Below are 23,035 nucleotides of genomic sequence, written 5' to 3' on the forward strand. Positions count from 1 at the left end.
CTTCCTGTGCTACGGCGTTACGTTTGTTCTCTCCTCGCTGTGGACTGCTGCAAGCTAAAGGCTAAACTAGTGACTCAGTCTTTCTACTAGTGTAACAAAACAAACTCTGTCAGGCATTTTAATCATCAAGATAACAAAAGGACAACACAAGAGTTACAGAGATTAGCAAAGTGGACATATTTTTTATTTGTGTTGCTTGTGAAGCTGTCTGTGTTGGACGGTCGGAAGAAAAAGCTGTTAGTCTGGATGCTATAACAGGCAGAATTAGCAAAAGCCCATCTTGAACTTCAAATTTACCCTTTGCTAAGCCCCGCTTCCTCCCCACAGCTACTCCTTGGAGTTAGCGTGGAGCCTACATTGCTACTAATTGCACTGATATATACTGTCTATTTCTTTTGAAAAATGGATAACATCGATTCTAGAGAGATCCAGGATGTCAAACTGATTGAGCAGCTAAGACAGGTTACAAAGATAAAGATAGAAGCTGAAGAAGCAGAACATCACAGTGTAAAAATGAACCACCACATCACCTGGCGATCTGGTTCCCGTAACAACAGGTGAGTCTTAATTCGGTACAATCATTAACAAGTAAAAGCATTATGTTTACCGTCAGGAGCTTAAGATAAGATAAGATAATCCTTTATTAGTCCAGCAGCGGGGACATTTACGGATTTGCAGCAACAGAAGGTAAAGTGCAAACAAGAGACATAGTAAAAAAGAAACAAGATCAAAACAAGTATTATAAATAAGCAATACAAAAACAGTAATACAAAACTGTATAGAATCCACAATAACTGAAATTGTATACAAACAGAATGATGATCACTATAATTGCACAGTGTATTTATATTGCGCAGGTTTTAAGTGTTTTGTGGTCTACTGGGAGCAGAGCTGGTTGTGCAGCCTGACAGCAGCAGGAAGGGAAGGGCTTGCGGTACCTCTCCTTCACACATCTGGGATGAATCAGCCGGTGGCTGAAGGAGCTGTACAGAGCTGCCAGAGTGTCCATCAGGGATGAAAGCTTTGCCATCATCCTCCTGTCTCCCACCACCTCCACCATATCCAGTGGACACCCCAGCACGCTGCTGACCTTCCTGACGAGTTTGTTCAGTCTCTTCCAGTCAGCTGTCGAGATGCTGCTGCTCCAGAAGATCACTCCATAGAAGATGGCTGATGCCAACATAGAGTCAAAGAAGGTCCTCACCAAAAGACCTCAGTGTCCTCAGCAGAAAGAGTCTGCTCTGTTCCTTTATATAGAGTGCATGAGTGTGATCAGTCCAGTCCAGTTTATTGTTCAAGCGGACACCCAGGCAGCCAAACAAATTGATCAGGAGGCACACTTTATTTTATCACTTTCAGCTGTGAGTGAGAACATTGTTGTTTATGCTTGTATTGTGTGAATTGTCTCCAACAGCAAACTCCACAAAAACTGTATTATAGTCACAATGTTGGTATAGTGACAAAACTGAAGCGCAATTCAAAATGGGAAAGAAGGGATGCTAATCTTTTTTTTATTTCTGATTGATAGCTGGCCCTGGTTAACCATTAACAGACAAGATGATGTCCCTGCATGAATTGCTTGGGGCCTGACAATAAACAGGATTTGAGTTGAAGATCGAAGTGTGGCCTCCCTTTTTGTTGCCAGCCGTGAGCCAGGCGGTAACAAATGGGGGCTCGTCCGGGATATGGCATCAGCCACTGTATTTTCCGTGCCTTTTACATGACGTATATTTAAATGATATGGCTAAAGGAAAAGACACCAGCGCATCAGCCTCTGGTTTGGGTTCTGGAGTGAGTGGAGAAAGGTTATGGGGTTGTGATCAGTATATACCACCAAAGGTCTTACCCCACCACCCACATAAACCTCAAAATGCTTCAGCGTCCAGATCAGTGCCAGTGCTTCTTTCTCGATGATGGAGTAATTTAACTGGTGAGAGTTGAACTTCTTGGAAAAGAAACTCACCGGGCAGTCAACCCCACTTCCATTATCCTGCATCAATACAGCCCCAGCTCCCACCTTGCTAGCATCCGCATACAGGGAAAACGGCTGGTCCATCTGGGGGGTTGCTAAGACAGGTGCAGAACACAACATCAACTTGACAGTCTCAAAGGCTTTTTGACAAGCGAGAGACCACCCAAACTTGACCTTTTGGCTGAGAAGCGAAGTCAGTGGGGCAACTACTGTGGAAAAGTCCCTGCAGAACCCACGATAGTACCCCACCATGCCCAAGAAACGAGACAGTTCCTTCTTGGTAGTAGGAACAGGAAACTGATCCACCGCCAACACCTTTGCTCTCACTGGGCACACTCGCCCTTGTCCCACAACCTTCCCCAGGTAAGTTACTGTTGCCTTAGCAAACTCGCACTTAGCTAGATGGTAATGGGTAGACAAGCCCAGGCAAGACGGTCAAACAACGCTCTGACGCGCTGTAGATGATTCTCCCAAGTGTCACTGTAAATCACCACATCATCCAAGTACACAGCACACCTAACCAACCCCGACACAACCTTGTTCATTAGGCGCTGGAACGTGGCCGGAGCATTACGTAACCCAAACGGCATAACTGTGTAGGAATACAACCCACTGGCCGTGACGAAACTGGCCATCTCCCTAACTCTGGCCGTTAATGGAACTTGCCAGTAACCTTTAAGAAGGTCAAACTTACTGACGAACTTAGCAGAGCCAACCTGGTCCACACAGTCTTCCATCCGTGGGAGTGGAAAAGAGTCTGGCTTAGTCACCCGATTTACCTTCCAGAAATCAGTGCATGGTCTAAATGTTCCGTCTGGCTTCTTAACAAGTAGACATGGGGAGGACCAACTAGATGAACATGGCTCAGCAATGTTGTTTTTCAGCATATAGTTGACCTCTTCCTCTAAACGTTCACGTTTGTCTGGAGACATACGATTAAAGTGTTGCCTCACTGGCTGGGCATCCCCCACGTCAATATCATGCTCCAGAAGATGAGTATGAGAAGGGGTGTCAGAAAACAAGCGGGGATAACCTTTAACCAGATTCACCTGTTCTGTTCGGTTCAGGTAAATGGTCCAATGTTACCTCTAGATTGGCAAGTGATTCAGAGTTGTTAAGACGTCCTTTCAACATGACATCATCTGGCATATAACACTCTTCCTCAAATTCCTCTGTTGGGTCAGGAGGTGGAGATGACTGACCAACTGGAACCACTGTAGCAACAGAGGCAACCCCAGACCCGGGACCTGGCACAAGGGGACGAGTAACGTAGGGCTTAACAAATTAATGTGACAGAGCTGCACAGACTTTCTTCGATCAGGGGTTGAAATTAAGTAGTTTAGGTCTGACACTTTTCTGGTCACGATATAAGGGCCAGAGAACTTAGCCTAGAAAGGTGACCCAATCAAAGGCAAAAGTGCCAGAACTTGATCACCAGCACTAAACTCCCGGCGTTCTGCCCGTCGATCATACAGACTCTTCGTTTTATGTTGAACTGCATGTAGGTTACAGCCGCTGCGTAAGGAAGTCCCTTACCCAGGGTTTGAGTTGAAGATCGAAGTGTGGCCTCCCTTTTTGTTGCCAGCCGTGAGCCAGGCGGTAACAGTATGCACTGCTGTTGTCTTCCACCAACACTTTTTCTTCCTTGCTTCTTTGACTATTGAGCTGCTGTAGCAATTCAGTTTCCCCAGTGTGGAATCAATAAAGGTGTTATCTTATTTATCAATAAACGGATGCACAAAATGATGGAGATTTTAGGATTTTAAACTCAACACTTACAGTAACTTGCACGACTCCATACATTAATATAGTACTGGCTTTTAATTGTGGATTGTTATTATTTTCAAATCAGCACACTCCTATTAACCTTTCTCACTCTGAAACCTTATTTACGTTCCAAATCAGTTGTTTAATTTTCACATTAGGTATGAATTGTGATGTTAAAAATATAGTTATTAATTAAATTTGAAGTAGACGCAGAATAATTCACAACTGATGTCACATTTATTGACTAGAGCTGTAAAAAGTTACAAAATGTTTCCATGTTCAGACATTTACTTAAAAGTAGGATTCAATTTTGAAGTAGCCTTCTTGTCATGATGCTTTATATTTCTACAGTCCAAAATAGGAAAATATTGTACTTTTTGCTTCATTTATTTCATAACTTAAGTCAGAATAAAAACATACATGTGTAGTTTTAGTATTTAAATTACCATTACATTATCTGGTTCTTGGTTTGTGCCACTGGTTCTTTCCATACAGCTGAATACTGGGGGAACAACTGGGATTTTGAGCTGGGAGTAACATGCTGACTAAAACAGGAGAGCAACAAAGTGGCTGAACAACATTGATCAAGCCTGTTCGGCCCCACCTGTAAGAAAATAAAGTCCAGTTTGCTTTTTATTAATTATTTCAGGGCAACATTTGAGTAAATAATATGACATATCTCCATCTCTAAATTCTTGTTCTTCTTGTTCTTCTTCTTGTTCTTCTTGTTCTTCTTTGTTTATTTGGTGGTGGGTGGCAACTGTCGTTAAAGGTGTATTACTGCCATCTACTGGGGTGTAGGCCAGAGTTCTCTACTCCATCAGTATTAAACGGAATTATCTTTATTAATCCAGTTTCTTTGAAAAACTCAACCAAGGCTTTATATTGTCCTTCCTCAATGCTAAATAAATACAATATTTCTTCCATACAATTATTTAATTACTTCTTTAACTTTCCTATGTGTTATACTTCTTGCAGTGACAGATAACAAGTTCAACCTTTTCTTCTTCTAAGTTGCATTTGCACAGACCTGATGCCTATATCTATCAAATACAATTGTTATCTACAGAATTTTTTTCTGGTTATTCCCTTTTTATCTAATTTAATCATATACATCCCTCTTCCCATATCATGCTTTCTCCACATTAAAGAACACTGACATATTTTATTCGTTATTAATTGGGCCATTTCTAATTTCTGTCTCCAAACAAATGAATGGATCCATTGTTCCTTTCCCTTTCCTAAATCCACTCTTGTCAGGAAAAAACAATCCTCTTCTTTTTATATAGAATTTCATCCTCTCTATAATCATCTTTTCCATTATTTTCCTAAGGCGCATGGTAGGCGCTGGACTTAGAATGTTTAACCCGTAACTGCCCCAACACCTCTGCGAACAACTTTGAACAGAAGTTAGACCCCTGATCAGACTGAATTACCTTTGGGATGCCAACAATAGATATAAACTGAGTCAGCGCCTTTACCACAGACTTTGTTGTAATATTCCTGAGAGGATATGCAGCAGGATAGTGTGTAGCCTGATGCATCACTGTGAACAAAAAGTTACTACCAGCTTTAGAGCGTGGCAGGGGACCAACACAGTCAATGATCAGATGTTCAAACGGTTGGTCAGCAATGGGAATTGGATACAGAGGCGCAGGCTTTAATGTCTTATTTGGTTTTCCAGTCCGCTGACATACGTGGCAGGTCTTAATGAAAGCTGAAATGCCTCTTTTCATAAGAGGCCAGTAAAAGTGTCGCTTCACCCGGTCATAGGTTTTTCTTCTTAGCCCTGAGCTGCACTGTCCACGTCCTCCTCTTGCAGAACCTACTTGTACAGGGCCTGCAGTGTGGGATCCTGTTTTTCTCTATAATCATCTTTTCCATTATTTTCCTAACATTTTCCTTGCTCTGTAACTCTCTGGGTCCTCTTCCCATACTTAATTACGTATTCCTAATAGTTTGCTTTCTATCTGAGCTCCTCCTATATGTTTTAACATTACATATCACATTTCGTCTTTCCCTGGAGATGTTTACATAGATTTCGCCATCAGGTGCAACCATTCCACCACCACCTTCTCTGTAAAATCGCATGCTCTGGTTCTCTATGTTTCCCTCTCTCATATGCAGTCCTTGTTGTGACATTTATCGAAAGCTTGTAAGACGTCAGCTCAAAGTTTGTCCATTTGTGCGTTGATTTCTCAACTGTAGCCAATCATAAGAGGCCGCCACGCGCACGCGTTAAGCGCGTGCTCGCGCTAGCGTTATAGGGGATGGTTGTTTAGGTAGTGAGTTGAGCTGTGTGGTGGCTAGTTATCTGATATCATCAAGTCGCTTCTTTCTTTCTTTTTTACCATTTAACTACGTCCTTTAAATGACAATGTCGTCTGCAGGTGCACAGAAGGTAAATAAGCATATTCTACTTTTCAATAAGGAATCTACTTTAGAGTTTAATCCCGGATGCTTGTTTGGTTTGTGGACTCGATAGCAAGTAGGGAATTCTTGAAGAAAATCTGGATTACTTGGTAGCTGTGTAATTCCTAAAAATTGCCGTGCTGTTTGAAGATCTATTGATTTTGTAATATTATACACATGTCAGACAAAGTGACATTAAAACAACCATCAGTGGTAAAAGTACATTTACTCAAGTACTTGTACCTTACTTGAATATGCTAATTTCATGTTTACATGTTTTATACTTTACTTTTCACTCCACTTAATTTATCTGACAGCTAAAGTTAATCAGCAGATATTATTAATGAACAATATAAGTAAACTAATAACTGTTGATGCTTTATTGTATGTTAAATACCTAGCAATACATACAGTAATGAACATGCTCTGCTTTTAAGAGCATAGCATTAAATTACACATCAATGCATCACTAATTATAATCAAGTAATTGAAGATATATTATTTTGAAATGGGTTATTCTGCATCATGAATACTTTAAGTTAATTTAATGCTTCAACTTTTGTATTTTTACTTGAGTACGAATTTAGTGCAGGACTGTTACTTGTTAAGTTTTTTACACTATAATGTTGTTACTTCATCAGAGTGATGATGAAAACATGTGCCCAACAACAGAAAATTAATTGTGCAGATTACATTTTGTGTAGAAATATCAGGAAACCTTTGCAAATGTCATATTGTCATATATTGTTGATGTCATTCTGACATGATCTCTCCTGCGTTTTGGATTAGGTTACAGTAAATCAACAAATCAAATAGAGGAAATGCTGTGATTTTAGAAAATGTATAGGCAACTTGATAAGACAAATGTGTACAATCTAATATGTATCTATCTGTTTGTATAAACAGAGCAGTTCTTTGACATTGGTGCTAATGGTTGCTTCTGCAGCCTGTGGAGGAACTCTTCAATATGGCTACAACCTTGCAATAATGAATGCTCCCACAACTGTACGTTTTTGAGTCTAATTTGCAATTTAAATTCATGTATGTATGTTCAAGCAGTGTTCAGGTGTGAAATATAGGTACATATAGTATATTTACTTATTGACAGAGCTGATAATGTCTTGCATGGTGTGAGAAAGTGTTTTAAAAGTTACATCTACAAGTGTGAACATACATTAACATTGTGTTAAATTGATATTCATGTTTTTATCTAAGAGTGTATTGTGTGAGTGGGCTCACTTTTGCACTGCGCTGTGTTGACCAGCATTACGTTTTTTTCACATTTTTGTCAGAATCCGAATCAGAGTTGGTTTATTGCCAAGTACATGTGCACATACAAGGAATTTGGCTGGGTAATGGTGCGTAACAATAAGCACAGTGCAATAATTCACAGTGTAAATTGGCACCAACAAGAATTAGGCTACTTGTGTCTGTGATTAGTCATTCTCATTGTAACACATTCCATTTATTTATTTATAGAAACTAATTATGAAGGCAGGATCCTCATTGTTTCATAAAAGCAGCTGCACTCACAAATAAAGAGCACAAACTTACATCATCAACAAACAATTCCTGCAAATCAGGATTTAAAGTTGACCCTCCAAGCTTTAAAATCCAGCTTCCCACCACCAAAGACAAACACAAAGATAAATAAGCTGAGGTAATAAGTGTCAGCTTTAACCACCCCGTGGTTCTCTATCTCAGTGAAGCTTTAAAGGTTGACCGTCTTGTCTTTTCACACAGTTTATTCAGACCTTTGTTAATGAGACATTCTTGGAGCGGTGGGACATCCAGTTGGAGGACTACCAGGTGACTCTGGTCTGGACAATTATTGTCTCCATCTTCTCGTTTGGGGGCTTTGCCGGGTCTATTATCGCAGGACCAATGACCATACGCTTCGGGAGGTAATATAAGACGCTGCATCATGCTGATTTGTCTTAATATCTTGATGCACGAGTACAGAGGATGTTCATTGAACATGCAAAGAGTGAATGATTGACCTGTTGATATAGATGGACATATAAATATATGAAGATATTGATCCTTTACTTTCTTCTATCACAGGTGTACATGTATATGACCATGGGATGAATTGTAAACCTCAGAGAAACACATGCATCAATCCTGCTGGCATACTACATCTATAACTGTATAATCGACTTTGAAGCATTCAGTTGGAGTTGTTATTCTTATTGTTGCTGTGAATAATTCCAATCCAAAAGTCCATGTCATACTGAAGATGTATCTTTTAAAAAATGGGGCACAAAAGCAATAATTCCTTTAAAAAAAAAAAAAAAAAAAGGTAAATAATGTCCTAAAACAGCTGGGTAGTGTGTTTTTTTCACACATTTTAATCAAACAAGAGTCAAAAGTGCATTTACCTGGCGGTATTTTAGATGAACACACATTTGATGCTCCATTGAGTTTTTACAGCAGCAGTAATTTGTGTGTGGGAGTGACTCTAAATAAATTAAAGCTTGTTTGTTCACACACTGAAGGAAAATGTCACCCAGTGCAACAGCCATTGATGTGTTTTTTAAATAGTTTTCAGAAAACAATGGAGCTCTATGATACAGATAAATACAATATATCAGACTTTAACTACATAGATAATGCTATACAGACCATTTGATTAATGATTTGGGGATTATATAAACCATTTCCATACAATTAGACGTCTACCAACATGATATCGCTGCCATTTGGCCAAACGGTCCATCAGTCGATAATTCGTAAGACTGAAACTCTCACCAAGAGTTGTGAGCAATCTATTCATTTTGTCCTCTTTTCCATTTCCAAGGAAGAAATGCCTGTTGTTGAACAACATTTTCCTCATGACTGGAGCACTCTTAGCTGTGACAAGTAGAGCTGCCAAGTCTTTTGAGATGATCATAATCTCACGTGTCCTAGTGGGGATAAATGCTGGTATGTAATTTATGTCACTAAATGTCCATGTTTGCATTCAAATACCTGCTAAACTGCGGTAATAATAATTTAAAAAAAAAACTGTGCAACAGATACTTTATTAACTTCAAAGAAAGCCACTGTGTGCTTTTCAGGGATCAGCATGAATGTGCAACCCATGTATTTTGGAGAAAGTGCACCAAAGCACTTACGAGGTGCTATCTCCTTGTCATCAGCTGTTTTCACAGCCTTTGGTGTTGTGTTAGGACAGGTGGTCGGACTCAGGTATGGACGCTGTCAGACTTTTTTTTATTTGTCAAAAAAGACTAATATTTTACTGCAACAAAAATATTTGCTGTAGACTTCAATTATATTCACACTAACACCCTGGATTATTTATTTATAGAGAGATTCTGGGCAGTGAGTCGTGTTGGCAGTATCTTCTTGCCAGTAATGCCATTCCTGGCCTCGTGCAGCTCCTTACCCTGCCGTGGTTCCCTGAGAGCCCCAGATACCTGCTCATCGACAGGGGGGACAAGGAGGCATGTATTAATGGTGGGTATGTAATAATAATAAGTACATTTACAAAATACTGCCCTAAAGTACAATTTGAATGTAGTATTTCCATTGTATGCTTCTTTATACTTCTATACTAGCCAGAAAGACAGAACTACAACTTCTCAAGTCAGTTAAATTGTGTGTTTTTGTGTTTTCTTGGTCAGCTTTGAGACGGCTGCGAGGCTGTGAGGTCCAGAGCAGCGAGCTGGATGAGATCCTGCAGGAACAGGCTGAAACCAAAGGCATGAGGGCCCGTCGACCCTGGGAGCTTTTTGCTGACCGCTCAGTGCGCTGGCAGCTCATCTCTGTCATGGTCCTCAGCAGTACCATGCAACTTTGTGGTAATGACTCGGTAAGAAAAGATAGAAGGTCAGTGTTACAGGATACCGAGCAACGGTATCAAATGTTCTTTTAGCCTCTGCAATGACAGAAGGTTGATTAGAAAATTGAGAGGATCCATCAGTGGTGTGTGTCATGTGTAGTTTTCTTTATGTTCCTGCAGATCGTATTAATAATGTAAAGCGGTGATGAAGCACCATCCCTTGCTGTAATGTGCATGGAATAATTAAGACAACTTATTGTTTTGACAAAAAGGCTTTGTCGTCTCTTTGTCATTTTTATTTTTTATATATGAGAGTTAATAATGAGTCTAAACTTATTTTCAGAGCTGCAACAAGTTGCCTTCTCATTAGAAAATGCTGAGTAAACACTTTCAAGGCTTTTAGCCACATGCTTGGCAGTGGGGCAGGGTGTTAACATAGTTGCTCTTTGTACAAGAAGCTGGTTTAATCCTTTTCTTATGTACTTTTTCTTTCAGATTTACTTCTATGCATCATACATATTCAAAGAGGCCGGAGTATCTGATGATAAAATCCAATATATCACAATTGGCACTGGTACTTGTGAATTCACTGCGTGTATATTGTGTGTAAGTATCCATCATTAAAGCACATGTTATGTAAGCGGCTAAAGGCAGAGAGACTGCTGTTTGTATTCCCCTGAAGGCTTTAACAGAGACTAAGGACTTAACTAAGAACAGTCCAATGTACATACAACAGCTTTTATATTTGATTTCACAATTGAAAACACTTAGACATACTGTAGGATGTTACGCTAACACAATGTGAACAATTTACAATAGGATACACAAATTCCTGAAGAAATGAGAGAAAAAAGGAACAGAAACTAACTGCTTTTTATATCTTTGAATGGACTATGTTTTCTCACTTAGAAGAAGATATTATGTTCAAGGTGCAGTCTGACATTTTGGTAAATATGCTTTCCTGATGACAGTTAGCTGATTAATACCATTTTTGTGTTTGTCTGTTAAATATAAATCTGCATGTAGCTGGTTAACTTAGCTTTACACAAAGATGAAGGCTGCTTAAATGTGTTTTTAACTCGAGGTGCTCGGTAATGCAAACGCAGTGGTAGGCTGCTGCAACACGCTCTGATCAGGCCTAAGAAACAGCTAGCCTGGCTCTGTCCAAAAGCAACTAAATCATAATACTCCCTCTATTAAAAAGTGTTCAAAATTGCATACTAATATACTGCCCCCTACATACTCAATCAGTACTGCATACCGCCTACTAAATGAGCAGTTAATACCTGCATATTGAAGTATTCTCAAGCAAGACCATCATGTGACCTCATCACATGGCTGCATCGCAGACAGCCGGTCTCATGACGACGGCTTTCACATTTCCGAAAACGTTGTGAAAACAGTTGTTAGTTGGATAAACTGTACACATATTGGGAATCCGAATGGATTCTATATTTCCCCAGATAATATATTGAAACTTGATTAAGTGACATATTAGCAGCTTTGGTTGACATTTCACAGTCTGAAGAGATGCAATGCAATTCTTGCTAATCTAGTAATTTCCTGACATTTCTTGCGCGGACAAAAGCCACAAACTATTCAGTTGGAACACACTTTATACTCAATTTGACGTCATACTTAGTATTAATAGTATTATATTATTATTATTATCATTATTATGAAGAGTTATTGATTCCGTTCAAAGCCTACAGGATTAATTATATGTTTTTTGTCTACAGAAACAGAACTATAAGAAATTGGAGTCTCCACTGGTTGCCTGGTAATCAAGGAGTTCCTGCACCTAGCCAAGAAATAGTCCGGTACAACACCCATCAGTGTTTGTGCAGATTAAACAATCAAGATTGAATATGTTAATTAGCTAATCAAAGAGGTGGATCTGAGGTGGATCTGGTCGGTAGATTTTGGTACCCTCGGACAGAGCTGTGCTAGCTGTTTCCCCCTGTTTCCAGGCTTTATGCTAAGCTGCTATAGCTCCAGCTTCATATTTACTGCACAGAGATTGGAGTCAACCTTCTAATCTAACTCTGCACGTAAGTGAATACAAATATTTCCCAATATGTCAAAATCCTATTTTAATAAAGACAGTGTCTAATTATTAGTCTAATGATATCTCTGACTCAACTAACTGAACAGAAAAACTGACAGTAGACCAAGCTACTGTGTTTTTACTGGAAGATAACCTTACATACATACATTATTTGCGTACATTATATGCGAGTCATTCACCAACAGAAAGTTCCTGATTTGTATTTGTTCAGTGTCCATGTACCTTTCTAAAAAGTCTTAGATATGAATTGTTATAATTATAGAAAAACAGAGTCTGATGTCCATGTTTTTATGTTTTTCAGAACCTGCTGGTAGAGCGCAAAGGCCGGAGGTTCATGCTGATGGGAGGGTACATCCTCATGACCGTCTGGGCCGTTGTCTTCACAATTGCTCTGTTGTTTGAGGTGTCATGAATCACTTAATTGACCTACATAATAACCTCCACATTTACATTTTCCAAAGACAAATCATGCATGCGTCTTTGATTTGCAAGGTAACAATGAAACGTAAAGTAATAATTGTGATTATTATGTGAAATTTCTACGGTGAACTTTTAGTAATTACTGAGCATTACAAGTCAATGGTCAATCTATGAAATATAAAAGTGATCTGGTTTATTTTTCTTCTCGCTGCAAACAGCACAATATATCCTGGATGCCATACATAAGCATGGCCTGCATCTTCACCTACATTCTCAGCTTTGGCTTGGGACCAGGTAAGTTTAATGTTTTTAGAGACACAATAAAAAATGTCTGTGAGACTAACATTTTCTTCTAGATTAATCAGTTAAATAGTTATATTTCAGTAATACATATTTAATACAGTGTCAATCATTTTCTCTTTTTTGTCTTTGCTGCACATCAGCACAACAGCTGTTTCTATTCGCATGACAACTCAAATTGTTTCTTCGGTGCATATTTCAGATGATAAACAGGTAAATCAGCTAAAACTAATTCAGTCTAATACAACAATAAATAAATACTACTTCATGAAGATACAAATGTCTAGTTGTTGTTGAAACAGTTTAAGAGGTGTTGATTCAACTGTTTGATGATTTTGGAGGAAGACAGAATAACGCACAAGTAATCATCTTTCCTGTCGGTGTCTTCAAACCTAAACTACTGAAAATCTCAAGGTGAAGTGATTGTGTACTTGTGTTTCACTGTGATAAGTGTGTTTTTGAACTATTACAGAAACACATTGTTTGAAAAGTTTGTTAGCTTTAATACATTTTGATAATGTTTTCATGAATGTCTATTGAACAACTTATTGCTTATTAGGTATTACCAAATATAACAAATCCAGTAGGTCAAGCTATAATAGCTCATGTTTATATTTCTACTGATGAAGCTAACTCAATTAGATGTTTTGTTATTGTTTTCTCAGCTGGAGTGACTGGCATTCTGCCCACAGAGATCTTCAATCAGACGGCTCGGCCAGCAGCGTACACGATCGCTGGCTCCATGATGTGGCTCAACCTTTTCATCATTGGGATGATCTTTCCATTTCTAGTGGTCAGTCTGTCGCTTCATCCACTCCTCCGTTTTACAAACGTACAAACAATGAACAAGCATAAATACGCTTACACCTTGTTAAAACTGTACATTCACCTACCAAATTATTAATAAAACAAAACTAAGGCACTATTTAATTAAAACATACTGTTTTTCTTGGTACTCTTGCAGTGGATTACTGCTGCATACTGCACTCCCTCTTTCATGTCTCCAACTCTACCACATCTAATAATGTTAAAAAGAAGAAAAAAATATTGGTACATTTATTTTTAATCCAACATAACATCTTTCAACAACCTGTCATGAGAAGGGGAACTACAAGCTAACAGGCAGATTGAAACGCAACATAAAAAACTCCTTAAAATAGGAAACGTCGCCCTCTAGCGCCTCCCAGAGTTCAGAGTCTGAAAGTGGGGGAATACAGGACTCTGTCAGGATGCTCATGGCTTTATCGCTGACTCATTACTGATCTTTCTATGATATGGAATTAGAGGTGATGGTTTTAGTTCATTCATTCCAGTTATTTAAATCATTTTGTAAATCTGCACATGTATATGCGTATACAAGAATAGAAAACCCTCAGCCAGGCCTGGAGTCTGATAGCTTTCTGTTGCCTTTCTTTTACAGAGTGAGTTGAGCGAGTACTGCTTCGTGCCTTTCGGAACGGTCAGCTTGCTGTCTGCGTGGTTTGTCGGCCTGATTCTGCCTGAGACCAAAGGGAAGTCTCTGTCAGCCATCACAAGTGAATTCAACAAGCTCAACTTTAAAAGCCAGGATGAAAAGTGTACATCGCAAGCTAAAACTCAGTATCAACTGGGTGAAGTGAGTCATTCTACGGCCTTGTAGACAGTCTTTTCCCCTCAAAACCCATACGGACATGACCACTATAAGCCTCACTGTTCTGTTTGAGCAGGAAACGTCGGGAACAAAGGAACGTTCACTTTCACATCACCGAAAGCAACTTGGATTTATTATCACTCCTTTATTTTGAGAGTGTTTTCTATCAAGAGGATTTAAAGGAATTACCTTTGACATCTTACACTTGCTACTTTGTGTCACTGATTGGCATAAGACAACAGTAATTAAAACTACTATATATTGACAGAAGATAAGTGATCTGCTGCCTCTGAAAACACATCAGCACAGCCTTGCTTTATCCTACCATTTTGGAGGTCAAAGGTCAGAGAAAGCTTCACATGAGGCCTTTCAGTTAAACAACCTTCAGAGTACTAAAGTCTTTGCTGTGTGGTAAATGGTGAACCAAATCACGGAGAATGTATTTAGATGGACAGTGATGTTAATTTGCACCGTATCAAATATCAACTTCATGCATCAGTGTGCACACCTCATTCATGAAAAAAGGTATCATGATATTGAGTATTTATACATTTGGTAGCAACTGAAATCTATAGTTTTTACAGAGTAAGTGCAATTTTTTATGTTGAATATTGATTTTGTTTTTATGCTCTAACACTGCGGCAATAAAATATATTGTATGGACATCCCTTTTCAGAGTGGAGTTTTCAATGTGACCATCAAAATGTGTTTTCTATACATACAACATAAATAGTTTGGAGTCAAAAGTGTCAAAAGAAAGTTATTTTATTCACTGTTTGTTTGGTGAGCACAAATGCTCCTTTTCACCATCAGACACACATTTACTCTGACTACAACATACAACAATAATTAATCTTTCTATTAATTGTATTTAATTTTTTACAATTGACTTAAAAAAAATAATTATAAACATGACAACATATAACATTGTGTATAATATATATCTATATAGATATATATATATCTATATAGATATATATATATTGTCATATGGTGTGGAAAATAATCGGGAAATCTCTAAACCCTAGCTGCGATAACCCTGATGACATCACTAAAACATCATAAGGGTTATTTTCCTGTCCACAGTTGGTGCAGAATGCAGCAGAAAGACTTCTCAGAAACGCTCAACGTCTGCTCAATCTGCTCTGACCCCTCAGATCTCAGATAAGCCCAGGTTTAAAACAAAGTGGAATAATGCTATGACTATTTTAGTTGCAAACTCCTCATCAATATCAGAGCCTCAGTTTAAAAACCGTTGAAATACAATCTATTTAGACTGGCAATATTTATAATACTTCTTTATTTTTTCTCTCTCTATGTTTGACCACTATTGAAATCACTGCATGTTTAATTACATTTTCGAATGTTCTTTCCATTTTTGTTTGTTTTTGAAAAGCACTATAGAAATAAGTTTATTATTTTCTCATGCTCCTCTAGAGCATGAGGGTACATGCAACTTTTTAACTAGATGAGTTGTACTTCGCTCAATGAGTAACCTGATCTTAATGTAAAATCAGTGGGTGTCTTTTTTCTATATGTACGTCGTTTATATTGAATTTACATAAGATTACTAATAATGTACAAATTGAACATGGACTTAAGTATGCTGCATATAATCCTCTCATCTACACACGTTTTAAGACACCTCCCTACCAGTAATGTCTAACTTTACTGGCAGCACTTACTCAGAACAATCACAGAAATCTATGAGGCAGACCAGGTTGGTCATCCCTTTTACACACATTATGATCTTCAAAAACATGAATTTACAACCAAAGTTTCTTGATGTGTAACTCTGGCACCCTTTAAATAAAAGTGTCCTCTCCTGCTCCGTTCTGCAGGCAGCACCCAGAGAGCCAGCATCAAAAAAATGGAATCAAGAAAGGTAGGTGAACATTGTTACAAGAAAAAAGATTCTCTTTATTTGTGATTTTTTTTTAGATACCGGCAAGTCAATTTGTATTTATAAAACGTATTTCAGTTAGGTATACTAAATGTATGTTACTAATGACCTGTCCATACATGCAGTAGTAGAGGAGGTATTCTTCTTTACTCAAGTAAAAAGATACAAAATAAAAATACTCCATTACAAGTAGAAATCCTGCTGTAAACATTGTTTTTGTGTATCCTGATTTAATTGCCTGCTTAACTCTGTTTTGAGCTACATTATTTTACATTGATTAACAGCTTTTTTGTAATTTGAAGAGATCCCCTGCCAGCCCTGTAAACCGATTGTCTCCTCAACTTGTGAACTTGTGTCTCCACTGGAAAGTAAAATAAAACTCATTTAAGCCACAGAATTGGACCTGAAATAAAATAAAGCCCTTCATTATTAGCAAAATGTACTGAAACTATCAAAAATAAAAGTACTTGTAAATCTGACAAAAGGCAGAGTGTTTATAATTATATAGTATATCACTAATACCATTTTATAATCTCATCATGTTATTTATATGTCTTACATATAATTTAAAAAGAAACAAAACAATATACACACTGTGTATATGATGTCCACTTGACATTCCAGCTGCAGTACTGGAGGCTTTACTTGCTGTCTCTGGTCTTGGGAATTGGGGGGTCGTTCCAGTATGGGATTCAAGTTTCTCTCATCGCTTCTCCAGCAGTGGTAAGATTATATTAGTTAGATGCAAAGAATGAATAGAAGTATGGTTTGCTTTGTGAACTGAAACACAACCCTCTCACGTCACAGTTTGTTTCTCTTCTTCATTATGTCCTGTGGTGTCTGCACACAGTTAGGGTAGATAGAGGTATCAGGTCGTATTTTCTTTCCTTCAGAAGAAGCTATGTGCTGTCATTATTCTAACAGGCCTGAGCAGATCATTTTACATAGTCAATATTACGTTTTACTGTGATTCTGTCAAATTCCTATTTCATTGCAACTACATACTGTTGAAGATAATGCCTGACATATGTTTCTTATTTCTATAAATAACTGTAAATAATTCCTTGAAAATGTGCCACCTTTTTGATATAGTTGATGCTTTTATTCTCACTTCAATGGCATTTCAATTGTATTATATTTATTATATGATGCAGTACAAATGGGGTGTGATGTGACACTTGTTATCATTAGTAGTAGTTGCAATAGTATTTTTTTATGAATGCATTATTGGTTTGGCTGGCCAATTACATTATACTTTTTATTTGAGGTCTTTTGTTGTTTGTACAGCTGATAAGTCATTATCATTTTAAGTAAGACTGTGACATTGTTTTTTGCAGCATGTTCAGAGTTTTTGTGAACCACACATGGCTGTTGAGGTACGGAGCTCCAGTGCATGGTGCCACCAAGCAGCTCATTTGGTCCTTCTCACACACACACACACACACACACACACACACACACACACACGCACACACACACACACACACACACACACACACACACACACACACACACAGAGTTGTAAATTATTAGCAAACACCCAACAATTACTTGCTGACATCTCTGATTTTCTGACCTGAAACCAGAAAAACATGAATGTTCACTTTTAGTACATAAATCTGGTCTATTTTCTATTGCAAGCATTTTCACACAATGAAAACCGCCCAGAATCCAGGGACTTTTTCAGCTACAAAAGTTTAAAATATAATAACGTAAAAACGAAAAGCTAATTGTTTCAAGAGCAAAAAAGCAAATATATCATTGTTGGAACTACTAATATAATATTTAACCAATTAAATAGTTTCAGGTTTTGGTACACTCGTTTGCTGTGTTGCTGAGAGTTTAATGAGAAGATGAATACTGCTTACATGTCTATGTGATAAACCAGAATTAACAGCTAGGAGACGTAAAAACGTGCATTTCCTAAAATGTCCAACTATTATTTTAATAGAAAGCAGATGTCGCAGTTTGACATCAACATAAAAAGTATTTGCGTCAACAGTGCGGAAAAATATTTGGTGTTTCTTTTGATTTTGCAGGAAAAAAGCTCTCTTGTTCAATAACGTTGTGGCGATTGTCGCTGCTCTCATCATGCTCTTCAGTCGCATGGCCCAGTCCTTTGAGATGATCTTGCTGGGAAGATTTCTCTATGGATATAATGTTGGTATGTTCTGATAATGTGAAGTGTGTATATTAGCTTTTTTTAAATATTTTTTAAAATATGTTTAATTCTAATTTCTTTTCATCTTGTTTTCCCTCACAGGTCTAGGCTTAAGTGTACACCTCATGTATCTCGGGGAGTGTTCTCCAAAGAACCTCAGAGGTGTCATGACGCTCACAGGCTCAATCTTCATCGGATTTGGAAAAGTCATGGGTCAAATAATTGGCATCAAGTAAGAACTGACTGTTCCTAGTATTCACATAGGTATTTATAACAACAAAAATCCAAGACAAACTGGGCAATACCATGTTTGTCTTACTTATTAGTCAGGCTGAACAGCACAGCGTGCTGTATAAAGCGATCTTAATTACTGTATATTAAGTGCAAATTTGCTCCTGCCACTTATCAGATTTTTTTTTTTTTGCACTCTGTTTAGGGAGCTGATGGGAACAGAAGAAATGTGGCCATACCTCTTGGCTATTAGTGGTATTCCGGCCATCCTGCAGTTTGTGACTCTGCTTTTCTTCCCTGAGACGCCTCGATACCTTTACATCGACAAAGGAGACACTGAAAGCAGCAAAAAAGGTGAGTGGACACAGCAGACTCTGAATCTACATATCCACACTAGATCATAAAGTGTAAAGTAATTTTAGTAATTCTAGATACAATTTGTCCTTAACATTACCTTCCAGGAAAAAATAAAAACAAAACAAATAGTGGCCTGGCCGAGTGTAGTCTCTAATAATGACTAATTCTTGCAACTTGATGATTTGCACCATATTGTTTTATGTGGTAGTGTGGTAGGTCGCTTCAGGCTAAGCATCAACAGGTTTAAAAAAAAAAAAAAAACTCTCACTTCCAGTATGATCCAGGATATGTATGTATATGCATGTAAAAGCCTTGCAGTGGCAGGAAGACAACTTAAAGTTGGAGCTGGACGACATGCAGAAAGAGAGAGAGAGAGAGAGAGAGAGAGGGAGAGAGAGAGAGAGAGAGCGAGAGAGAGAGAGAGAGAGAGAGAGAGCACACAGGGAGAGAATGCAAAGACTGTGAAGGATGTCCTCAGCTCTTGCTGTGTGAGGTGGCAGCTACTGACTCTGATCATCCCCTGTGCTGGAGTTCAGCTCTGTGGCATCAACGCTGTATGTTCATCTCAGCTTTCCCCTTCATAAAATATATTAATACATATTAGCAACTGAGTTTTGTTTCACACAACATGTTTAATGTGTTCGGCTTCATACAGTTTAATGGCTCCTAATATTTAATTCTCTCATCCAGCTGTATTTCTACGCCTTTGACATCTTCCGTGAGTCTGGTGTGCCAGAGGACCAGAGGCACTACTTGTCCATTGGTCTTGGAGCAACAGAGCTCATCACCGTAACACTGTGTGTAAGTGTCTCTTCAAAGTAGCATGCAACGGTATCATGAAATTACACACCTGGGCCCTGTTTCTCGTACCTGGCTAAACAAAGTCAAGCAAACGTCCTAATCTCCATTTTAAATTAGCGAGATGATTGACATCAGGCTATCTGGGTTTCTTTACGGCTGATCCGCGCTGAAACGGTCTCGTTAATTCTAGCCAGACGTCAGTCATCTGGATAAATGCGCGCGCCCGCTCCTCTTCAGAAGGGATAATAATGGAGCACTGACACCATGATGTTCTAACAGTACAGTGGCAAATAAACTCAGAGCAACCTCTTTTTATTTCTCTATTGAGAAGCAGGAGATGATCATGAAGGCATATGAGGAAGTCAATACCGTAATCATTCACAGCAAACGCGTTGGGAATATTCCAACGTTTTTGCAACATTGTTGCCGTGAACGCAACTTTAACAGCGCCCCCGCTGCGAGACATAAGCGTCGCAAATATATCAGACAAGTTAAATGCGTCAGTGTTGAGAAAATGTATCGGCTAATTTGAAGTGCTTCATCACCCAAATCAATCAGATTATATTTACGAGTAAATATATACTTATGAGGATATATGTACTGTATGCATTTATGAATCATGTACTATATATGTGTATATGAGCTTGAATATGTGTATGGGCGGATCAGTATGTATGCATTATTCATAATCAGAAATTCAATCAATTGAAGCAGTGAAAATAAATGATGTGTGATTCTCTGTATTCTCATCACGATCACCTTAATCATGTTCTACAATAATGATATGTATGGTGTACTAATAGCACTGTCATATAATTATGAGTGCTTTCAACACATCCATACGTTTCTTAAGCGCTAAATAAACGGTGGATGTGTTGCTATGGTGATTTATCTAAGCCTGCTTCGAGAAACCGAGAAAGCCTGACCTACGTCATCTTATCCTGACAATTAGCCTGCTAACTCAGTAAGCCAGGTACGAGAAATAGGGCCCTGGTATTTCACACACATCATGTTCAGGTCCTACATGCACAAACACAGGTGAGGGTCATTTGTCTGATGACCTGCAGCAGTTTGCGTCTCTGTTTCTGAATGATCTTTCTAACAGTTAAGGATGTCTTACTTCCCTTTTTACTTTACAGTTTCAACCGTGACATGACACTTTGGGCAAGTCATGTGAATCATAGCTACCCAGACAGGGGTTTAATATATACATGAATATAATGTTTGAGGTAAATGTGAATTAATGATTCATTAACTGTATGTAGACTGTTTGTCTACATATTTCATGTTTTAGTTAAGCTTCACCACCAACACGAAAAGTTGTAATAACTCCCGATATCAAGTCTGGGCCAAGATGGAATAATCGTTTCATCATCCACAAGTAATAACTTCAAGAGAAAAATTGGGAGCTTTTCAATTGCAATTTATTTGATTCTCATCTCTGTACCAACAAGAATGGTGAGACTCAATGACAGAGTACAAAAACAAATATCTATAGAAAAGTATGCTTATATTGAAATATGTCCAAAGACGTTATAACAAAACATGTAGCTCATATTTCTTAAGAGCAATCTTGTTGAGTACGATGATAAAATACCAAGTTAACATATTGTACATTTTCTGTGTGTTTTCATACAAAAGTGTCAATGCAAGTCACTCTGTACAATTCTTAACCTTTAGAAAAGAGGACCTTTTTTAATCCACTGCTGTGCACAATCAGTATTTGGAAGGCACTTTGCAACGGACCAAAAGCAGAAAGCAAACACATTTAGGCCTAAATAGTCAATGAAAACACCTTTTGCACTCGAGTACCAACATGAGTGAGACAAAAACATACATCTCGGTGAAGAACACAAACAAAGGAACATTATTTCCTTACAGCATCTTCCACTCGTTTTCAAATAAACAACAACAAAAAAAACCCTTATCACTTTTAAGGAGTAAATACTAGTGCAGAGTGGATCAAAAAAGGAGAAGAAAAAAAACTTGGTCAAGACGTGGGTTTTGCAGCTGGCAGTGTGAGCGCTACCAGAGCAGAGTGACAGTACGGTGAACAGTGAAACCATTACTGCCAGCAACCAGTGATCGACATTCAGCCCCCAGCTCAGCTCGCAGGCCAGAACATCCAGTTTACACTTTCAATCAAATGGCCATAACTTAACATCCCTCTACATGATAGACAAGACAGAAAATCTATATATGTACAGGACCACCCTTGACAAACACTGATCATATTGGTTGGTTCATATATATTTATATATATATATATTTATATATATTTATAGAATGTGTATATGAATGGTATATACACTTGTTACAATCACAACATAACCATAAATAATACAGGAATGTACTGAATTTAACAGCCTAAATTACACACAAATAATAATTAAACAGAAAGCAAGAAACACAGGTCAAAAACACAGAAACAGACACACAGGCGGCACACATATACACTCTTTACAAACCATCACCACACATACACACACGCTCACACACACGCTCACACACACACACACAGCTAGCCCCTTCACTGCTGGACTGGGATTGATTTGCATCATGATACAGGTTTTACAACACAAGAAGAAAAACCACCAACCTATTAAAACGATGTGAATCAACCGATGTGTGAGGATTTAAGATGATTACATTTAAATGTATCTTTGCACAAGCCAATTGTCTAACAGTTATTGCTTATTTTGTGTTTCAGTATATACAAGAATAAGGGGAAGTACGTCATGATTGTGAAAATGGTCCGTTTTACTTTTTAATTGTTTTAACCAAAATCAAATTAATCTTAACTGACAGGGAATTGATCTTCACACACATTTGTTTTTCCTAAAATCAGTGACCTCTTGTTTACTATTTCAAGATGCAAAACTAATCAGCAGCGTAGAAATGTTTTGGCGTGAAAATGGAGCAAGATTTTAAATGAAGCAAAGCAATGCAGAAAAGTGGATGAGAAGCTCCCATTGTGTACTGATTTGAGGGAGCTTTTCAATTTAGCCTGCCGTCATCACAGGAATGTCTTGGTTCAACATTTTGGATAAACACATTTTCACTGCAAGACACTCGGATGGATAGCTTACGCCTTAACCTCGCGACCATTAGTGCAAACACAAGACATGTCATCTACCATCAGCACAAGCACATCTGACAGGAGGTTGGTGAGCAATACAAGTGCAGGTGATGAAGTGGAAAGAACACTGCAGAAATAAAGTGAGCTTAA

At 38.2% G+C, this 23,035-nt stretch overlaps 1 protein-coding gene and 1 pseudogene across 2 annotated transcripts; both read left to right on the forward strand.

Moving 5' to 3' along the window:
- Nucleotides 1-6,116: 6,116 nt before the first annotated feature.
- On the forward strand, nt 6,117-14,362 carry LOC306736283 (solute carrier family 2, facilitated glucose transporter member 11-like; the record flags this gene model as incomplete). Its single annotated transcript, XM_079217901.1, has 12 exons — nt 6,117-6,140; nt 7,058-7,156; nt 7,895-8,055; nt 8,952-9,076; nt 9,211-9,340; nt 9,462-9,610; nt 9,778-9,965; nt 10,431-10,541; nt 12,305-12,406; nt 12,642-12,717; nt 13,389-13,516; nt 14,144-14,362. The coding sequence occupies 12 exons, from the start codon at nt 6,117-6,119 to the stop codon at nt 14,360-14,362; spliced, it is 1,512 nt and encodes a 503-aa protein (XP_079074027.1).
- Nucleotides 14,363-15,793: 1,431 nt separating this feature from the next.
- On the forward strand, nt 15,794-19,827 carry LOC306736668 (solute carrier family 2, facilitated glucose transporter member 11-like; annotated as a pseudogene). The gene is made up of 9 exons: nt 15,794-15,799; nt 16,881-16,979; nt 17,594-17,674; nt 18,296-18,420; nt 18,520-18,649; nt 18,854-19,002; nt 19,316-19,361; nt 19,427-19,559; nt 19,696-19,827. The product of its transcript is annotated as a solute carrier family 2, facilitated glucose transporter member 11-like (transcript).
- Nucleotides 19,828-23,035: the final 3,208 nt, after the last annotated feature.

This window comes from Taurulus bubalis, assembly GCF_910589615.1.
Source record: "Taurulus bubalis genome assembly, chromosome: 5".
NCBI classification, from domain to species: Eukaryota; Metazoa; Chordata; class Actinopteri; order Perciformes; family Cottidae; genus Taurulus; species Taurulus bubalis.